Source organism: Mugil cephalus, chromosome 16 (genome assembly GCF_022458985.1).
Source record: "Mugil cephalus isolate CIBA_MC_2020 chromosome 16, CIBA_Mcephalus_1.1, whole genome shotgun sequence".
NCBI classification, from domain to species: domain Eukaryota; kingdom Metazoa; phylum Chordata; class Actinopteri; order Mugiliformes; family Mugilidae; genus Mugil; species Mugil cephalus.
Genome location: NC_061785.1, coordinates 19,317,217 through 19,335,775, shown reverse-complemented (window position 1 = coordinate 19,335,775; position 18,559 = coordinate 19,317,217). Strand labels below are relative to the sequence as shown.

Genomic DNA, 18,559 nt, shown 5'->3' with positions numbered 1-18,559 from the left:
TTATTTTAAACACAATGTGTTAATGCGACACATGACTGTTAATCAGCCTGCGGTGGAGAGGAAACGATGCGCGATACGTTGCGTTACATTAATCCTCAGTTCGAGAGTCACGATCAAATGGCTGGTTTTCGCTTTCAATCTATATTAAAGCGACGCGTTAATTGGCATCCTGACACGCAAGTAGCGCTGCGAGCGCATGTTCTTGTCGCCAAACAACAACAGTTACGTGTGAGCACTTTTTGTTTTCACCCAGAGAGGTTTGAACTGAATTTGTGGGAGTGATTCTTCATCCCTCTGCAATGTAAAGTTGTGTGGATCATCTGTTTCTCGGTGTCTGATCAGAGTAAAGACGCTGCAACCCCCCCACAGGCTTCACTTACCTTTGACTAATGGGCGGTGCTGCTGATGGAGTGGTCAGCAAGCAAAGTGTGGCCTACATACAGTCAGCTCCAGAAGACAAACAGTGTAGAAAAAAAATGTGTTTCTTAAAGATGAAAGTTGAATATTACTGTTCTAATCTGGGAAGTTAGAAACAAAGGGCGTCCTCTGCATTGCACTTCTGTTCCATATAAATCCAAAAAGATGAGAATCGGTTCTGTAATAAGCTTAAACAAGACATATGTTCTGTAAATGAAACAAACGGTGATTTTAGTTAGGCGTATTTTTGGACAGTGCTTCTGAAAAGCCAAACTGGGCACCGTGGCAGAGGCGATTATGACATTTAATCACAGAGCCCAGTCGCTGAGCTTTGCAGCTTCTCGCCCCAAGGTTTGATTTACCCGCCCTCTTCCTGAGGAAAAATCTCATTCACTAGACGGATTGCTGAGCAGGTCTCTCCGACCAGACCCTATAAATCATTCTTTAATCAGAGGCCTCTGAGATTGGGCGCAGACACCCGCAGGAGCACCGCTGTGACACCCCAACTCCTCCCCATGCGTCTCCGCAGTCCCGGGAGTTTTTATCCTCTCCTGTTTCCGCCCTGGGCTTGTCCGCATTTGTATCAGTCATCAGGAAAGTAAGAGGGATGACCACACAGCAGCGCCCCAGCACTTCCTCAGCTAAGAGGAGAGGGATGCCAAACAAGATGAGGGACGAGATTGCTGGTGTTTGAAGCTGCAGAAAAAATGCAGAAGGGCAACTTCTTCAGAGGCTCAGAAGTCCTGTGCCCGTGGAAGCTGCAGCCTTGCATCTGGTTTGCATTCATTGCGCATGCAGGGATGAACTACACAGATGCACACAAATTGCGAAATTTAACCAAGCGGATTCTGGTTTACAAGATGGAGGCTTTTAAATCTGTGCCAGTTCTGTTGTTATTAATAATACACACGAAATTCACTTTTTTATTCATAAAAGGATTGTTTGAAAAACCGTCCATCAAAAATAGATTTGCATATGAGATATAGTGGCTGTTGACTTTTCTTGCTCAAAAAGTTGGACTGTTAATTGATTATTAATGGTTAGCTGCTAATTATTTTTTCTGTCTGGTGGTTGAGTATCACAATGGGGCACTTTACATGATGTTCTAAAACACAGGTCTGGGGACCAGGGGTTCTGGGACCCCTGGGGGGTCTACAGAAGAGGGGGTCGCAAAATCTTTGGTTGATTAGACATTCTTTTTATGTTTTTTATACATTTTTTTCCTGCAAACAAATAAAAATTTCTTTAAATACACATTAACACGAATTCAACATATTTTAGTAAGGCGAACTATATATTGCATATTTTATATTTATTTATTATGTTTATGGCAGTTGCATAATCAAAATACTGTTGCGCATATCTGAAATAAGAAAATGAATATTTTAGCCTGTATATTATTTGAATAGCTTAATTTTTAATGCAAAAATGATAATGATGTATGTATTCATAAATAGCGCTAGACCAAGTTTAATATAGAGCACATATAGTAGGTAGGGGGTCCCTACTTAATCTCTCCATCAGTTTGGGGTCATTAGCCTGAAAAACCTTGAGGACCCCTGTTCTAAAGTGAAAGGGCCCATCTCAAGGTTGACTAACACCGCTAGTCTGGAACTTCAGGTTGTGTCACATCGTCTTCATCAGCAGGATCAGCAGATGAGGGGTTCAAACGTGTGTTTTGTTTCACAGAGCATCCAAACGAAACTCAACGAGCCTCATAAAATAAAGCGTATGCTCAGTATCCAGACAGATGTGGTGTGTTTGCTGCTGTGATTTGTGCAACAGGAAGAGAGAATGGAGGGGTAGTGCTGGGTCATGAAGCGTTAAATTATGAATGTTTATGGATTTTTTTTTCACCCCCTCAAGTTTTTTTTCTTTTTTTTCTTTTTTTTTTTCTCGCGCGCTGTTCGTTTAAATGAGCCCGAGCTGAGATTTCACTGCTATTTCACTTTATTTTCATCACGGAGTTGAAATAAAATTTCAGACCCAATCACGCAGCGCGGGATAAAAGCACGCAGAGTGTTGCGTTCAGCTTGCACAAAAACAGTCAATAACAGACAGACCAGGCTTTGGCTGTTTTCAGCAGTTACACGATGTGCCAAAAAGAAACAAAACGCAAGCAGCTGATTTATTTTATTTTTTATTTTTTTTTAACGCAAAGACACTCTGACGTCACTGTGTTGAAGTATTATCCCGCCGCTCAGCTGGTTTGGAGCCGACAGTCCGCTCCAAGTTGCAGGAGAGCGCACTCCCTCCTGCTTCTCCACCGATGACCATGGGGACGTCCGGGACGTTTAACGCAGGATGCCTCTTCTTAACTCTGCGCACAGCGAAGGGCAGCTTCACACTGAATGGGCAGAGGAGACGGGACTCGGACGGATTGTGTTAATGTGATGGAAGGACTGTTATATGAAAGAAGTTTTCTATTTTTTTCCTGAGTCAGTGGACAGCCCATCCACTGAAGCGACTTACACAATCAGGGTGGCAAGATCAGTTAGAAAATCATGCACTGTTCATATCCATGGAGAGATGGCATGGGTGCTCCTCTTCACTCGACTTCTCCCCTTCTCGCACCGCCTCAGAGGAACAACTATTTTCTTGCTGTCCCTTCTCCTTTCGTATTTGTGCTACTGCGCTCTGTTCCCCGAAGGGAATTCACTATTCCCCGTGCAAAAGTCAGGTGATCCCATGCCCAGCTGCCAGCGCGCCGATGGAGCCAAAAGACGCCTTCAGAAATCCATCTCCTGCCTCTTACCGCTGGATGTGAGGACGAGCGGCGGCGAGGCGTCTCGGCCGAAAACCGACCAAAGACCCCCCTCCGCCCTTCACATCGTCCTGAACGACACGCCCAGCCCCCCCATGAGCAATCTGAAGTTTGGCAACAAGAAGTTGCCGAACGCCATCATAGTTGGCGTGAAAAAGGGAGGCACGAGAGCCGTCCTGGAGTTCATCAGGATCCACCCAGACGTGCGCGCAGCTGGGACTGAGACGCACTTCTTCGACAGGAACTATGACAGAGGACTGGAGTGGTACAGGTAAGAGCTCACCTGCGCAGGCGCGTGTCAGTCTCTTAAGGCGATGTTTGAACGCGCAATAATTAAAGGAAACTCCAGTGTACTCGCAGTCTGGGGCTTGGGATTGCCAGTGTGCTAAACTGTCTCAGTGACTGCTCCGAGTCTGTCTCACCAGACAGCTGCTTACTTTGGACAAAGTGAAGCATTTTCACTTGGATGCTGAACCTGTGAACCTCCATGAGAGTCTTAATGGTTAATGGTCAGCTATGGATCCATGCATGATCCTGCATGTGTCCATTTAGGTCATTTAGCTGCACCTCAGCCAAAGGAAAAACATGACACATTGTGCAACTTCTTGCTTTGCATTATAAAGGAAAATAAGGAATTTAGTAATGTAGTTATTATTCATAATACTATAATATAAGTATTAGATTTAAAAGAGCTCCAATAAGATAAGCACATTAAGCCATTTTTGTTATTTTTTCCTATGTAGGGTTTCACACTGCTGTATTTCCTCTACAGTGACTGAACAATGTCTTTAATATTTTCTAAAAAACAAAAAAAAAACAAAGTGACTGAAATGATTTAAAGAATCAGAAAAAGCACATTGCAAGCACATTGTCGTCATGGTGAGCTGCATCCACTGTCTTTCTGGTCTTTAGAGTCTTTATGGTCAGCTGTGCTTGCAGGATCCTGCAGGCATCCAACTAGATAATTTCGCTCGAGCTTACCTAAAGGAAAGTAATTTATAAACTGTATACGAAAAGACAATAAAGACAACGAGGTAAGAGACAAATTTATTACAATACTGCTGCATTGTAAAAGGAGATCAGGTAAGTTCATCTTAATGGTTTAATTTGTGTTTAGTGACTGGATTATACCGTTAGAATTTTCTAAAAAAAAAAAAAAACAAGAAAAAAAGTGGTGACTGAAATAATTTAAGGAATCATAAAAAAAGCACATTTGTTATTAATTTATGTAAGTGCTTTCACATGAAATCTGTTCCAGGGCTGTAATCACCACCCCTCCCCTCCATGTGTGTGTGTGTGTGTTATCTTTTGAGGTGGCTAAATATGTGTTTTCTGCAGTCTCTTGACTCATTCCGAGTTTCTCATCGTAATGAACCTCAGAGGACTGAGCTCTGTTTGTACTGGCAGAATGGGCCTCTCTTTTTCTTTACTTTATTTTTTTTTTTCTTGAGGTACTATAGAGCGATTCCTCAGATTTCTCATAAAGTCCTACCTCTGGAGGCACACGGTGTAAACTGCAGACAGTGAGCAGACCTGCTGTTGCTCCGAGGTAAAGTTTTGATTGTTAATGGTAATATTTCTAAATGAGTCATAAAGAAAATCACTTATTGATTTTAATTTGCCACCCAAGGCCCCGCTGAACAAAGTGCATTCCCAGCATGTTTTCTGTTTGACTGGTGTTCAGCCTTTATGAGGTAATCAAGGATAATTATTCAAACGTCTCAATTACAGCTTTAAAATATGTCGACTTAACAAACGGCAGAAATGTGCATGTTCTGTATGCACACAAACAGGCAACCATTTGTGGGAAAACACACACATATACCGGCTTCCAAATACATCTCATGTTAACGATTGGCTGTCATGCAGCCAGCAGGAGGGATGTGTACCAGTAGTATTATATAATAATTATAGGCTGCAAGTATCTTCACTAATTGGCACTCTTCAGGGTGGTTGGCAGCTGAAGCCCTTTTATCTCAGAGATGTGTCTTAGAGATGTGAACCGGCACCCATTACTGTGATTTGATTGTCAGCTGTCAAAAGCTGTTGAGGAAAGGTCAAATGAGGACCGCTTTCAAAATAAAACAATTGCTTCTCGGAGACTCTCCAGTAAATGTCAATGAAGCCCCTATTATTTTGGGGAGTATTCTGAATATGTCATTTAATATGCAGTGTGTAGGTTTTTATTTTTGTGTCTCACCAAAAGATATTCTGAATTTAACTCGTCAGTGATGGAATGCTGGTGTCGCCAAACTCGGCAGTGCTCGAGGTGGTGCTCCTGGAGAAATGAAACACGTTTCGAGCACAGGACAGATATCTGTGGCCGCTCTGCATCCATTTTGATGCTTCAGTGTCCGTTTTCAGCTGTCTCAATCGCCTGTATGCTGTTGAGAAGAATTCAGCAAGTTTAACAGCTCGTTGGCCCTAGACATTGCCCCCATGCCTTTTTAAGCACCAGTCATGACTGTAACTGGCTGACTGGCTTTACTTTCCATGGTTGCCACATGGCTGCTAGTCTCTTCCAGTGGTGGACTCTTAAGTGCAGTTGCCTTTCAACGAATCATTCAAATTACAAATTTAAGCGACTGCGCCCAGGACTTCAAGACTTTACACGGTGGTGTGTTACAGCCCTAGGATCTGATTTACTAAAAAGCATCAGCCAACAAAAATGCGTATCATTTAAAAACTGCCAAACTATTTTATTACAGGGACACACACATGTTAATGAGTAATTATATTAATAACAAATTAATCCGAGATCATATTGCGGCTCTCCTGTGATGAAGAGTCTTCTCCTCGTAAGAACTGGTTAACTAAAAAAAAAAAAAAAATGACTGCAGTACAATATAATCATATACTGTACTGGAGCCCTGTTTACGGGCTCCTTTTGAACTTGGCCTTTGATGGTTCCCAATCAGTCTTCAAACTTTTACTCTGTGAAGGTCTGCCTGCTCAGATCACTTCTTGCGAAGACCATAGTGGCCTAGATTTTAAGACCCAAAAGCAGCCTAACATGGTCACTGTGCTTTATGTGTTCTGTTTGCATTCATGGTGATTTATTACTCTTGAACCGTGCAGGGCTGATACACAGGAAAGCTGTCGGCGAGACAAGTCTCCAGTGACAACAGACTACAATGACTTTGCTTCAGTGCTCCTATTATCATTTACATCAAGAAACTGGGTTCACGGCCGAACTGGAGCTAAGGCGGTTTTGTGTCTTTGAAATTCACTTGTGCAATCCTGCCCTAAATAGAAATCTAATATACACTTCTTACTTTTGACAGAGTGAGTGCAAGGACACAATGTCCTCTGTGTCAGAATCTTTTTTTTTTGTCTTTGTGGTAATTCAAGTAACTAACAAAGAGCGAGAAAGTGTTATAAACTAAAAAAAACACGTAAATGAATGTGAATGTAAATGAGGAACTTTTATCTTACGGAACATTTTACTCTGCTTTTTCATCTTTTATTCAGAAGTTTAATGCCAAGGACTCTTGAAAGCCAAATCACAATGGAGAAGACACCAAGCTACTTTGTGACAAAGGAGACTCCGCACCGGATTTCTGCCATGTCCCAAGACACCAAGCTCATTGTGGTGGTACGTGACCCAGTCACTCGAGCGATATCAGATTACACCCAGACTCTATCCAAAACTCCCGACCTGCCAAGCTTCCAGGAGCTGGCCTTCAGAAACCAGAGCCTGGGCATTGTGGACATGTCCTGGAACGCCATACGGATCGGCCTGTACGCCTTGCACCTGGAAAACTGGCTCCGCTACTTCCCTCTGGCTCAGATCCACTTTGTGAGCGGAGAGCGTCTTATCACAGACCCAGCGGGGGAGCTGGCTCGGGTGCAAGACTTTCTTGGGTTAAAGCGCATTGTCACTGACAAACACTTCTATTTCAACCGCACGAAGGGCTTCCCTTGCCTTAAAAAGCCAGAGAGCAGCGGCTCACCCCGCTGCCTGGGCAAATCCAAGGGTAGAACTCATGTGCAGATAGACAGAGACGCCATCGAGCAACTGCGAGACTTCTACAGACCTTACAATGTCAGATTTTATGAAATGGTGGGACATGATTTTAAGTGGGAGTAGAGAGATATTTTTACATGGTAAAGGAAAAGTATATGTATCACAGATTTTTTCTCTAAAAGTGGATGTTCCACAGTAAGGCAGATAGTGAACTATGAGCCGTCTCCAGAGAATTTTAAAATGAAACAGCAGACTCTGTACTGTTCTTTGAATTGACTCAAATGAACCGAGCAAATCTAAGACGGCGTTGCTTTTGCACTTACCCGCATCAGCACCCTGTACGTTGCTTGTTGTAGCCATCATTTCAGCTTCAGGATCACATGATTTCAGCCCATATTACTGTATATTTCTGCTGACAAGATTGCTGACTGCTTCATAAAGAGAAGAAGAAATTCCAAGGAATGGGATTAGCTCCTCTTAAAATCTGCTTCACTAATCAAGGCAGGGTTTGAAAGCAAGACCTTGGAAAATGTCAGTGAAGTCTTCAGGGAGAGCAGAATTAAGCTGCAGCACAGTGGTGGTAAATCCAAAACGTAAAGCCATAAGGCAAGTATGAACCAAGAACTGACGTTACTTACTGTTCATTTTTTTTGCACCGGGTGAAGCATTTTCTTTTCCAGTCTTTCCAATTTGAATCCAATACGTTATGCTGTAACAAAAAGCACTTGCAAAATCCATGTTTTAATCTTTATTTTTTAATCACTGCATTAATCACAATGCTTGTCCATGAACTTCATTAAATGAAAAACGAAGCACAATTTATGAAATTATTCATTCTATCTCATCTAAATAGCTGACCTTGATATATTGCACTTTCCAAATTCCCTTCCCACTCCCTGCATTTACTTTATGTTTAGAAAACCACACAACAAAGCTAAAAATTCTGAAAACGTCTGAACCTTCAGAAAATTGATTGGATCTTTGCATACCTCCATTTTCACGTGTAGTTTGTACAGTTACAGCTGGGACTACTATCCTTTCAGGTTTATTGCATTCTGTAAGATTTGTTGTGTGCCTCGGTTGGTGGTGGGTGCATGAGTGGGCGTAGGTGTGAGGAATTTCAATCACTTTTCAAAGACAAAGCAAGGAACACCTAGTCGTGGCGGGTTATCAAATAGATTCCGGTACTGCGTGTCACAAGATTGCAGTGAAAAGTTTGAATTTGGCTCCATGGTATGAATACTAAACACAGGCTGTCAAAGCGTGAGTCAGATTGATACAGTGCTGAACAAACAAAAGGGGGAAAAAAAACACTAAAACAGGGAGTACATCTTGTGATTTGGGCCAGTGTGTACAGTAGGGTAACGTGGTATAGTAAGTATTTCTTTAGATTACACAGAATGTGTAAACACTTGATATTAAAGCACTTTTATTAAATTAATTAGCAGCGGTGGGGAGCAAAAGCATTACCTATTCATAGGCTACATTCTTTTTCTGCATTTTTTTATTCATTTTGTTAGCTTTCAAGACACTTGAATTTAAAACGCTTAAGTAACTTCATAAAAACAAGTGTAAAGTCTAAAGTGTATATCTACATAATGGTAGGCTACATAGTGAATCCTACCTGTCCGTATGCACCATGAGAGGATGTAGGAGGTGCCACCCAGCCAGGGCTTCCTGTGTCAGAAGACTCCACTGAAACAACTTGAGGTAAGTTTGAATTTCATCTAGCTAAAGTTAAATACTTGCTGGTTAAGCTGTCTACCTAGCGAGCTGTCTACTTTGTCTACTGTCTACTTAGCCTCGTTGCTATTGTTAGCCTGTCAGTCTTGTCTAGCTAGCTTGCTGAAACAAGCTTATTTACATAATTTATTGTGTACTATGTTTTGAGTCAGTTGTTTCTATCCGATGACGTAAGCTTTTAAACAACATGCATTCGTAGCTCAGTTAGCATGGAGTCTGTAAAGGTCATCCAACTGCTTGGACTAAACTAAGGATTTCTAGAGCTGAACAAGCTACTTCGATGAGTAACTTAACATCTTCAAGCCCTATATCAGTTTAGTTTTTTTGGACAGTAAAGTGTAAATGTCACATGTATTTATGCTATTTTTAACATTAATAATGCAAGAAACTGGAAATGGGAAGTATTTATATAGGCAAATTACTTTACGTGAACTAACCAAATATGTTACCAATTACATTTACAGGTATGTGTAATCTGTAGTGACATACACTGCACAAGGGAAATTATAAGTGGTAAGAGACTATTAATTATTAATCAACAATTAATGGGTCTGTAACAGGTCACAAGGAAACACGCTTTCTGTGATGAAACTAAACTGAATTTGTATGTATAAAGGTTTAAAAGATTTTAATATAGGCTACGGACAAAATAATTGGGACATGACAATTAAAAAATATTATATCAACAAGCCATATTAACCTCATTTACAAGTTTATACATACATACATAATTCTTTATGAACAAAAAAAAATATCTATTAAATAGATGAAATGAATAATACATGCATTTTGTTGCATCAGCTCTGTCTGAAGGCCACTGTTTTAGCTCAGTTTTAGCCTCCTCCTGAAAAGCATGAGCTGCTCTGATTGGTTAACCGCTTTAAGTCGCCTTCAAATTGAACCAGTGAGTTTGCGGTCACGTTGTGGGAAGCTGTTTATACAAATAATTGATGTTGAAGTTTGTGCTGTTGGAAATGTAAAGGAATAATGAAATGACGAGACCCAAAGGAATATACACATTTTTGAGAGGCGATTATAAATTTATGAAGAAAAGTAAATTATACAACGAAATTACAATATGTGAACTCCCCACCATGCTTGAAAATGCGAACCCTGACCTTAATGAAAAGTTTAATTCACATCTTGTATTACCACAAGAGGGGGTCATTGTTATGGATCTCTCTCATTAACGTGGTTAACACAATTCCATTTTAATCAAAGCAGCACAAAGTCTTGGTTGTCTGACTCATCACCACTGAAAATGTTAGATATAAAGAACGGAGTCTGTTAAACAAAGGTAAATGCCACTTGCTACATTTAGGATGCTCATCTTTTGCTATGATGGTTCTAGGCCAGCAGAGCAATAAACTGAGTCGATTAGCTACAGCATGATGAAAAATCATGCAGGTATTAGACATTGCTCAGTAATTGTAGGTATCTATAGGTTAAGGTTAATGTGGATTTGAAACTTATTAGTTAGCATGTCAGCCAAGGCAGATGTGGGCACTATAGCTGGATACTTGGTGTACGTGCTGGAAGAAGGCGTGTCAGGCTATTAAGGAGGAGTATTTTCGACATTTGCTTGGCATTTTTATGTGTATCTTTTAAAACATTGTGGGAATACTAAATTCTGAGAAGTTGTTTTCTTAACAGTGCTCATTAATAACAGTTCCTCGCCCAAGTGAAGACCGCATTGCTCATTTCTTATGTCTACATACTGCAGAGGCCTAGTACGTTAATCCGTTTGAATACTAATTCAGCAGAAGCCCTCCTTAAATGTACATGTAACCGTGTAGGTTTTGAAGAAATCCATAGTGTTTGACATTAGAAATCTGCAAAGTTGAGCTTGGTAAAGTCTTATTCTTACACCGTTGTATGTTCAGATTCTCCCACTGTCCTCATTCCTCGCTTTCTTCTGCAAATGGCCAAAGTGCATTGTTAAAAGAAAAAAAAAACATGAAAGATGCGCCTCTCTGTGTGACCCTCTCTCAACCCAGACGTCTGCGTTTTTCTCTCCCTCTCCTCGCAGCTTCTCTTTCACTCGCCGGCTCTGCCTTCCCTAACATTCATTAAACTCATGCGACCTCCAGGTGGGGGAGTAGGCAGTGTTGCCGCGCCGTATCTGATGCCCTTCTTGTCATCATGTTCGCCAGCACCTCATTTCTGTGGCTCACTGAGCGCACACAGGTGAGCGTCTATCCACCCGTCACTGTGAGCGGCAACTTTCTATATGGTACACAGGGGTCCTAATTAGGCCTGAGGGCTGGAGAGAAGCAATCCCCTAGAACAAGCATCAGCCAGCGTCTGATTAGACTCTGCTAGTGAACGGCTCTCCAGAGATTGCTCCCAGGTCAAATCTCTTCTTCCCTTTCTCCCTCTCTCACTCTGCTTTCTTTTCAAATATGAATCCCCCCAGGAGCCGGCCCATGCAAATCCCGGAACCCTTCGCATCTCGGAGCTCCGCGACGTGACCTATTTGCACTCAAGCTAATGAGGTGCTTGTTAAACTTAACGAGCATTTGTTAAAACCGATGAGTGAATATCGTGTTGATTAATATTTTCTTTTGTTGGTATAAAACATTACGACTAAATGAGCCATTTCATTATGTTAAATGTGTTCTGGATTACAATTTTAATCAAAAGATTTTTTTTTTTTAATTTTTTTTATTCGGTATAGCACATCACTTCATCCCCACGGAGTTGACTGGTAATTATTAAACGCTCACCGTTAAATGAGGGGATCACTTAATCCTAAGTGCGCTGCTATAATAATCACTAGACATTGTGAAGGCCAACGAGACGTCGAGGACGGGAGCAGCAGCCGCGTGATGTTCTTTCCTATCGTTCCCGCTCCGCCGAGGTTTCCGGAGAGGCTGAGAGCGTTTGTGATGAATTTAGATTTTTTGCTGTGATCAGATATTGATTAATGCGCAAGGCAGCTTTCAAGCAGAGGAGTGACAATCAGAACAGAGAAGGCCTCCTTTTCTCTAAATCGCCAAACATAATCAGGGCAGCAGTCGAAGAGAGAGTGCTTAAATGTCACAGAGATGTAGTTCATCTCATGCAGAATCCCCGTTGCTTAATGTAGCTTCAAACATTCACTGGCTTGGATTTTTAATGAGCGTGGAAGTAAGTGGGAAGCAGCAGCACAGCGTTATCACCAAAGGAATCTTCCCCAGAAACATTAATATTGCAGCCATGTTTACGTGTAATCGTTAACAATGGGATAACGGGTGTTAATGCACACCTACAGTCGGATGCGTCTCGCGTGCGTGCTCCATTTAAGCCGCACCGATTCAAAAAGGCACACGCGCGCAGCCGCCCTCGTCCTTTGCTCGGCGTTTTCTCGGGGGATGCGGCGAGGTTCCCTGGTATCCGAGCAAGACAGCAGCTGACACTGCAAAGGCAGAGATTCTGCAGTGTGCCTCTCTCGGTCCGAATGCTTCAGAATAGTTTAACTTCTGCAGCCGACAGGATGTCCCAGCGGTCGAAATCACCAGTGGCTTGTGAGCCAAATTAAAATGAAGCGCTGACAACTGTGGCACAGTCTCAAGTACGTAATGATACATGTTCTACAAGTATTTGCAGACCAGTGTTGGAAGCACTGTCTGTGGGGAGGACACTTAATAAGGGCCTGTGTGTGTGTGTGTGTGTGTGTGTGTGTGTGTGTGTGTGTGTACATAAACTTCTGGAGGAAACCAGGGAAGAATTAAATTGTAATACGAAGCATTTTTCTTTTTTTAAAATGTGGGTCATATCCTTCCTGTGTCATTTATTTTGACATACTACTTTTTTTCCCCCCAAGGGCTAGTCTGAAGGCAGCGAGACATTTTCATTTCATTCAGATCTCCGCGTCTATGTGGGAATCGTCAGCCACCTGCACGCCCCTTTCTAACGCGTCTCCAGCAGAGAGTGAGAAGAAGTCGGCAAAGATGTGAGATACCGTTGGGCGCGTGCCTCTTCGAGATTTAGATCTGTGAAATCCCGCAAAGTCCTCCAAATTAGAAACAGTTGTTCGGTGCCATCTCCTTGTTGTTGCATCCGTTTGTCAGACGAGCGCCGGGCTGTTTTCCGTGGAGCAGCTAAAAACGAGGTGGAAAGCTGATTAGACTGGAGGAGTAGTCAGACCTCGGCGTCTCTCTCACCAGGAGATGTGTTCTAATTAGAGTACGTGCCTCGTGTCTCGCTGAGGAGAATAACAAGCCTCATCCCAAAGCTGCCTCCAGATGAACCTCACATCCTGCAGCAAATCAAAATACATCTGATGCGTCTGCAACCCCTGGACTTCAGAGCGCACCTGAGCCGACACGCGGCACATTAGGATTTTGATGAGGGGTTTTACATCTCTTAGCAGGGAGCCTCTCAAAGCTGGAGCAACAATCAGGGAGAGCCACGAGTGGCTCCGCGTGTAGGTTTTAATCCCCGGAAATGTTCTTCCACGTAACGAACGTAGTTCCAAGCGCCAGTCATTAGCAAATTTGAAAATAAATGTACAGATTCACACCGTTCCCTTTTTAAAAAAAAAAAAAACTAAACAAAACACGTAAGAGGTGTTTATGATCACAGATGACATTCCCAGGTGTGTGATTATTGGATCCCTGAAGCAAAGATGATCCGGAATAAGCCCGTTGCATTGTGTGAAACTATTTTAAATTACATGCCAGTCTTAATATGTTGTGCACATACGCCCCCAGCAAACGCCTTGACTCACACCGTATGAGTAAAATAGGCTCCAATTATCCTGGAAAAGAGCAAGAACAGACAAGAAAATGGCATAAAAATCCTATTAGAGTTCTTCTTTTCATCAATTATTCTATGAAATATTTGTCATTAATAAGTTAGAGAATTGTGCTTTTGTTCTAACATTATTAGAGCAACACACAAAATTGATGCATTTCTCACGTATTTTCACGAATAGGCCGTATTTAATCAAAACTGCTTCCTCAACCAAACATTGAACTTTAATACTTGACTTTTGCCGAGCATTAGATCATCTTTAGGCCTTTCAGAAGTAATCATAGAGCGCTCCCCTTCGCAAAATATTAAATCGTACTCCATCACACGGCAACACATACACACACTCCAGCAGCAGAGGATGGTCCAACCTCCCCCGGGCGGCTTGTCTCAGATTGGATGTCAGATGCCGGAGACAGCTGCACTCATCACAGCTTTTACGAATACATTACCTTTTATGTTCATCCCAACGCTAATTTATCTTCCTCAGAAAATCAAACGGGACAGACATCCAGCTCGTCGGTCCGCCGGAAAACTGGGACTTTCGGAAAGTGCGCGTGTAAGACAAATATCTGCAGCCAAAATAACTGCAAATCTCCCAGCCATCCGGGGTGGTAATTCAAACCTCATCTTTGACAGAGTATATTTGCAGATGTTCGTGCGCGCGCGTGTGTGTGTGTGTTTGTGCTCCCTGTTTGTGCCTGCGTTTTTTTTTTTTTTTTTTTTTTTAGATGGCTTGCGAAATATCAAAGTGTGTTATTTGCCTCCATGAAACTCCGCAACATCAAAGACTTCCACCCTCTCTCCCACAAGAACCCGAGAACCTTCGAGTTTTTTCACCCGCGCATACCTCGTCTGTCTTCCACCGCAGCGTTGCTCAAAAGGCAAAAGCCTCTAATGATACGAGATACAAGATGGAGAGACTGCTGCCAACAAAATAGAGAGGAGAGAGAGAGAGAGAGAAAAAAAAAAGGATCAACAACCGAACAGACACATTTTTTTGGGTGATGATTGACGTCCCTGCATCTTTTTATTATTCCTGTGATGTTCGTCCAGACACTCTGTTGCCAGAAACTGTGGCCTCACACTTTGGCTGATGCAGCAATCTGGTGATATGCGCCTCTCTGCCTGCCAACCACCTGGCTGGAAGACGCATAATCAAACCTCGCAGTCAATCACTCCTCTCCACAGCCAATGGTGTAGGATGGGTGTCAGAGGGAGAGTGGCAGACATGCGCTGGCTGTATGTCCAACTTTGACACCTCACACCTTGCTCTCCAGCATCCTGATGAGTCCTCTTACACTGGCGAGGCCTCGGGATTCCAGCTACTGTGCATTATGTAGGAGAAATGAATGTGCAGCATGTGGGATGCGCGCGGCTGCCGGGACATTTTACAGGTTGAGGCTTTAATGAGCGGATCCTCTTCCAACAGCAGATGAAAGAGCACTTAGCTTCTTAAATGTCAGAGAATTAATTAAAGAAAGGAGTCGGAGGGAAATTACACTAAAATGAAAAGCTTGTACGTCGGCACTGTGAGGGCGGATGGTGCAGATTGAGAAGGTACAACGAGGACTAATTCCGCTGCCTGTGGCCCACAAGCAACAGCGGCGTCTCCCCTGGTGTTAAAGTTTTATTTTATTTATTTATTTTTTTTGTTAAGGCACCACCACTTGCTACTTGGGGGTTATGCAATTCAGCCGTGGCAGTCCCACATGACGTGTCATGTATATTGCATCCGCCTAAAAAGCAGCCCTCGCCCCGGCTGCACTCTAAGCTCGCTAGATTTTTCATCTCCAATTAAAAGAGAACTAAAGTACTCCATCACTAGACTGGAAAGGAGAGAAATAATTGACACGCCCGCCCCTGAAACAAGTGAATCATTTAATTTGTTTTTCACTGGGCAGGGGAGGAAAAGAAAATGTCCTATGCTGAGGGTGCATTTGGTGACGCGTAGGGTGTTTAATATTCAACCATAACATAATGAGTTGACGCGGGAAGAGTCGAAAGCGTTTTTTTCCGACTCGATCTACAAGGAGAGAAAATCAAAGGTGTTGTTTGTCCATCTTGGGTTGTTTAATTGATGCAAGCTGGGTCCAGTCACATGGGCCGGAAACCTGCAGAGAAAGAACCGCTATGCTCCCAAATTATTTTTGTCATCTCGGATCCTTTTAATGTAAAATTTACAGACTGGAAGGAGTTTGAAATCTGGCACAGGATGAAATGTTGTGTGTGGTACGATTACGAGGCGCTTGTACTTTCATTTTGTGCTTCTTTATCCTTCTGCCGCGCGGCATTTCGGGGGAAAGTAATAACAGTGTTTCCAGCTTCGCTACGTGTATTTGGGTTAAAGATTTTTCAGAATGGATAATGTGACACGCTTTTCAAATCCAGAACCGGCTCTTACACCCTTCATTAATCCTTCATTTTAATTTCAACAAATGAAAGGAAAAGTTGAAAAAAAAAGACAGCTGGAAGCAGATTTGCGTAGCAGGAGATTTCTTCTTTTCTGTAACATCAGTCGGTCGTCTCACTTCCCCTCAGGTCCGTCTGCTGTAAATAAATCTGTACATAAAGTAGTTCAAACTCGCTTACGGTTACTAACAGTAACATGCTGCTGATGCTTCAGTATTAACAATGCGATGGACCAAACTAGGACTACATTTTGCTCCGCATTTAATTTTACATCATGGGAATTTTTAATGCAGAAATTATACTTGTGCATTGCATAAATTATTCTATTTGTTCTTTTGCTCGAGCGGAGGACGTTCTCCCCCAGACTGAACGCCGTTTCTTCTGCTAATGCGGCTGCCTCCTCGCATTTCTTCACAAGCTATTAGCCGTTCCACTGTAGGTAGGTAGGGGCTGGAGCGGCAAAACGTCTGCGCATAATTTGAGCGACCCCCATACATACAGATGAGTGTGCGGCCACAGTCACTGGTTCTAATCCCCCCTCACACACGCGCGCGGCTGAAGTGCCCTTGAGCACGACGCCTAATCCCCCAGAGCTGCTCCTTTGGTGCCGCCGCGCTAGCTCGCTGCTCTGAGTGTGCCTCCTGTTTGTGTGAATGGATTGGTTCTCCGCATGGGTTAAATGCAGAGGACCGTTCCCACTGAGGCATCAGTTAAGATAAACAGTTCATTCATTTATTCAGTGTTTCATTTCTTTCAAAAGTTTTTTTTTTAATATAAAACTGCAGGCTTTAAGATGAATCTTCAACAAACAGGGATCGATGCCATCAGGTTAGGATTCCGGATTAAAAGCTAAGAGATATTAAATTACTTAAAAGGTTTTCTTTCTGTGAGCAGCACTCTCTGATCTATTAATACCAACACATCTGACTTGAGGAGTTTTCAGTTTAGCTGCTGCCACCTGCCTTTAAAAGTATCCCACTTATCCGCTGTGGTCTAACATCTCTTCTTGTTTTTTTTCCCCCCACCATCAATGTGGAGCAGGAATATGCAAATGAAAATGCTTAAGGCTTTTTAAAAGCCCTAGATTCCCAGCGGACCACATATGGATAAGTACAGTAAAATGTCATGTGGACACAGTCTCACTGTAAGACGCAAAAGCCAGAATGCGATGCTAACAGCCCCGTCGTGCACCGAATTGTACATGATATACAAAGTGCACGCGGCGGGAGCGAGGCCGTATAAGCATCGCAATGCATGCGGTGAATTTTAATAAAAGCCTCACAGCGTAGCGTTTATGATGGTGCGGCCCGCCTCTGCATGTCACCTTCAGCTCGGCGAGGAGGGAAAGCTAATCATGGAGATCCTGCTCAACGTTTAGAGGCGCAGAGAATCTCAAAATGGAGACTTAGCGGCCGATTGAATTTGGCCCCCGGAGAGACCAAGATTGGATTGATCAATACAATTAGATTGCCTTTCCACAATGCACAGGGCAACATTAATGTAGCAAAGGCGAAACATGTAAACTAATCCTTCAAGTTGGATGTGTTAAGCGCATGAGTCAGGAAGGGCAGCGTCGCAGTTTGCGTGTTAAATCCTGGTAAAAGTGGCTGAATTCTCCTCCGAGGTCTTGCTAATGATGTTCTCTTGGAGCTGATACAATTGGCAAATGATTATTGATTTCAGCACAAGAGGAGCCTGGCTCCTTTACAGAACGATCTTGAGCCGGGTTGCGGTCTGTGAATTTTTCTAATTACATTCAAACACGCATATTAATTTGAGAGCATTTTCCTTTCTTTGGCGTGATCTGCTCTGGGAAGACATGTCCCGAAGAGGTCCCGCTGCGTGTGCAGTAGACGCATGTTTCAGCTCCGTCACACCTCAGGCAATTTTTGAAATTTCATCGTTTTTTTTGCGACTGCAAAAGAGGTGAGAAGTGAGAGGGTGAAAATGTAATTCCCCCCAACTGATGACTGTTATACAAAATTACTAGAATAGAAAGACAAAGCGGTGACATTAACTCTTAATATGCCCAGCCTTGGGCCAAACTAATAAAACCCACAATTGAATCAGCTCTAAATAAATGATGGTGCCGTGGTTTAATAACATATCATCCCCTCCGCTGACAGCATTAGATGTGACACTATTATATATCTTGATAAGTTCAAATTGGAGAAACAAATTTGCGTCCAGTGCGGCTTCGTTTCACTCGCACGTTATTTCTGGCTTTGCTGAGATTTTTAGGAAAACGCTGAGCACCCCCAAGTGGAGGCTACAAGAATTGTACAAATAAGCTAGTTATAAAAGAGACAACACGTGGTAAAGGAACCACCTCAAAATAAATCTTAATCTTGCATATGCTGCATTTAGACACAACCATTCTCAACACTACAAGTTCATAGAAATAAGTCCACGCAGTAAAGGTTATATTTTTTTGTTTATTCTGCACTGCATGTGTCATGAAATGGTCCAAACTCCAGCAACACTTACTGAAAAACTTCATCAGTCCAGTGCTATAAAAAAAC

At 42.6% G+C, this 18,559-nt stretch overlaps 1 protein-coding gene across 1 annotated transcript; it reads left to right on the top strand.

The window, feature by feature from the left end:
• The first annotated feature begins 2,154 nt into the window (after nt 1-2,154).
• On the top strand, nt 2,155-7,966 carry LOC125022951 (heparan sulfate glucosamine 3-O-sulfotransferase 2-like). The gene is made up of 2 exons (XM_047609964.1): nt 2,155-3,452; nt 6,653-7,966. The coding sequence occupies exons 1-2, from the start codon at nt 2,827-2,829 to the stop codon at nt 7,269-7,271; spliced, it is 1,245 nt and encodes a 414-aa protein (XP_047465920.1). The 5' UTR covers nt 2,155-2,826; the 3' UTR covers nt 7,272-7,966.
• Nucleotides 7,967-18,559: the final 10,593 nt, after the last annotated feature.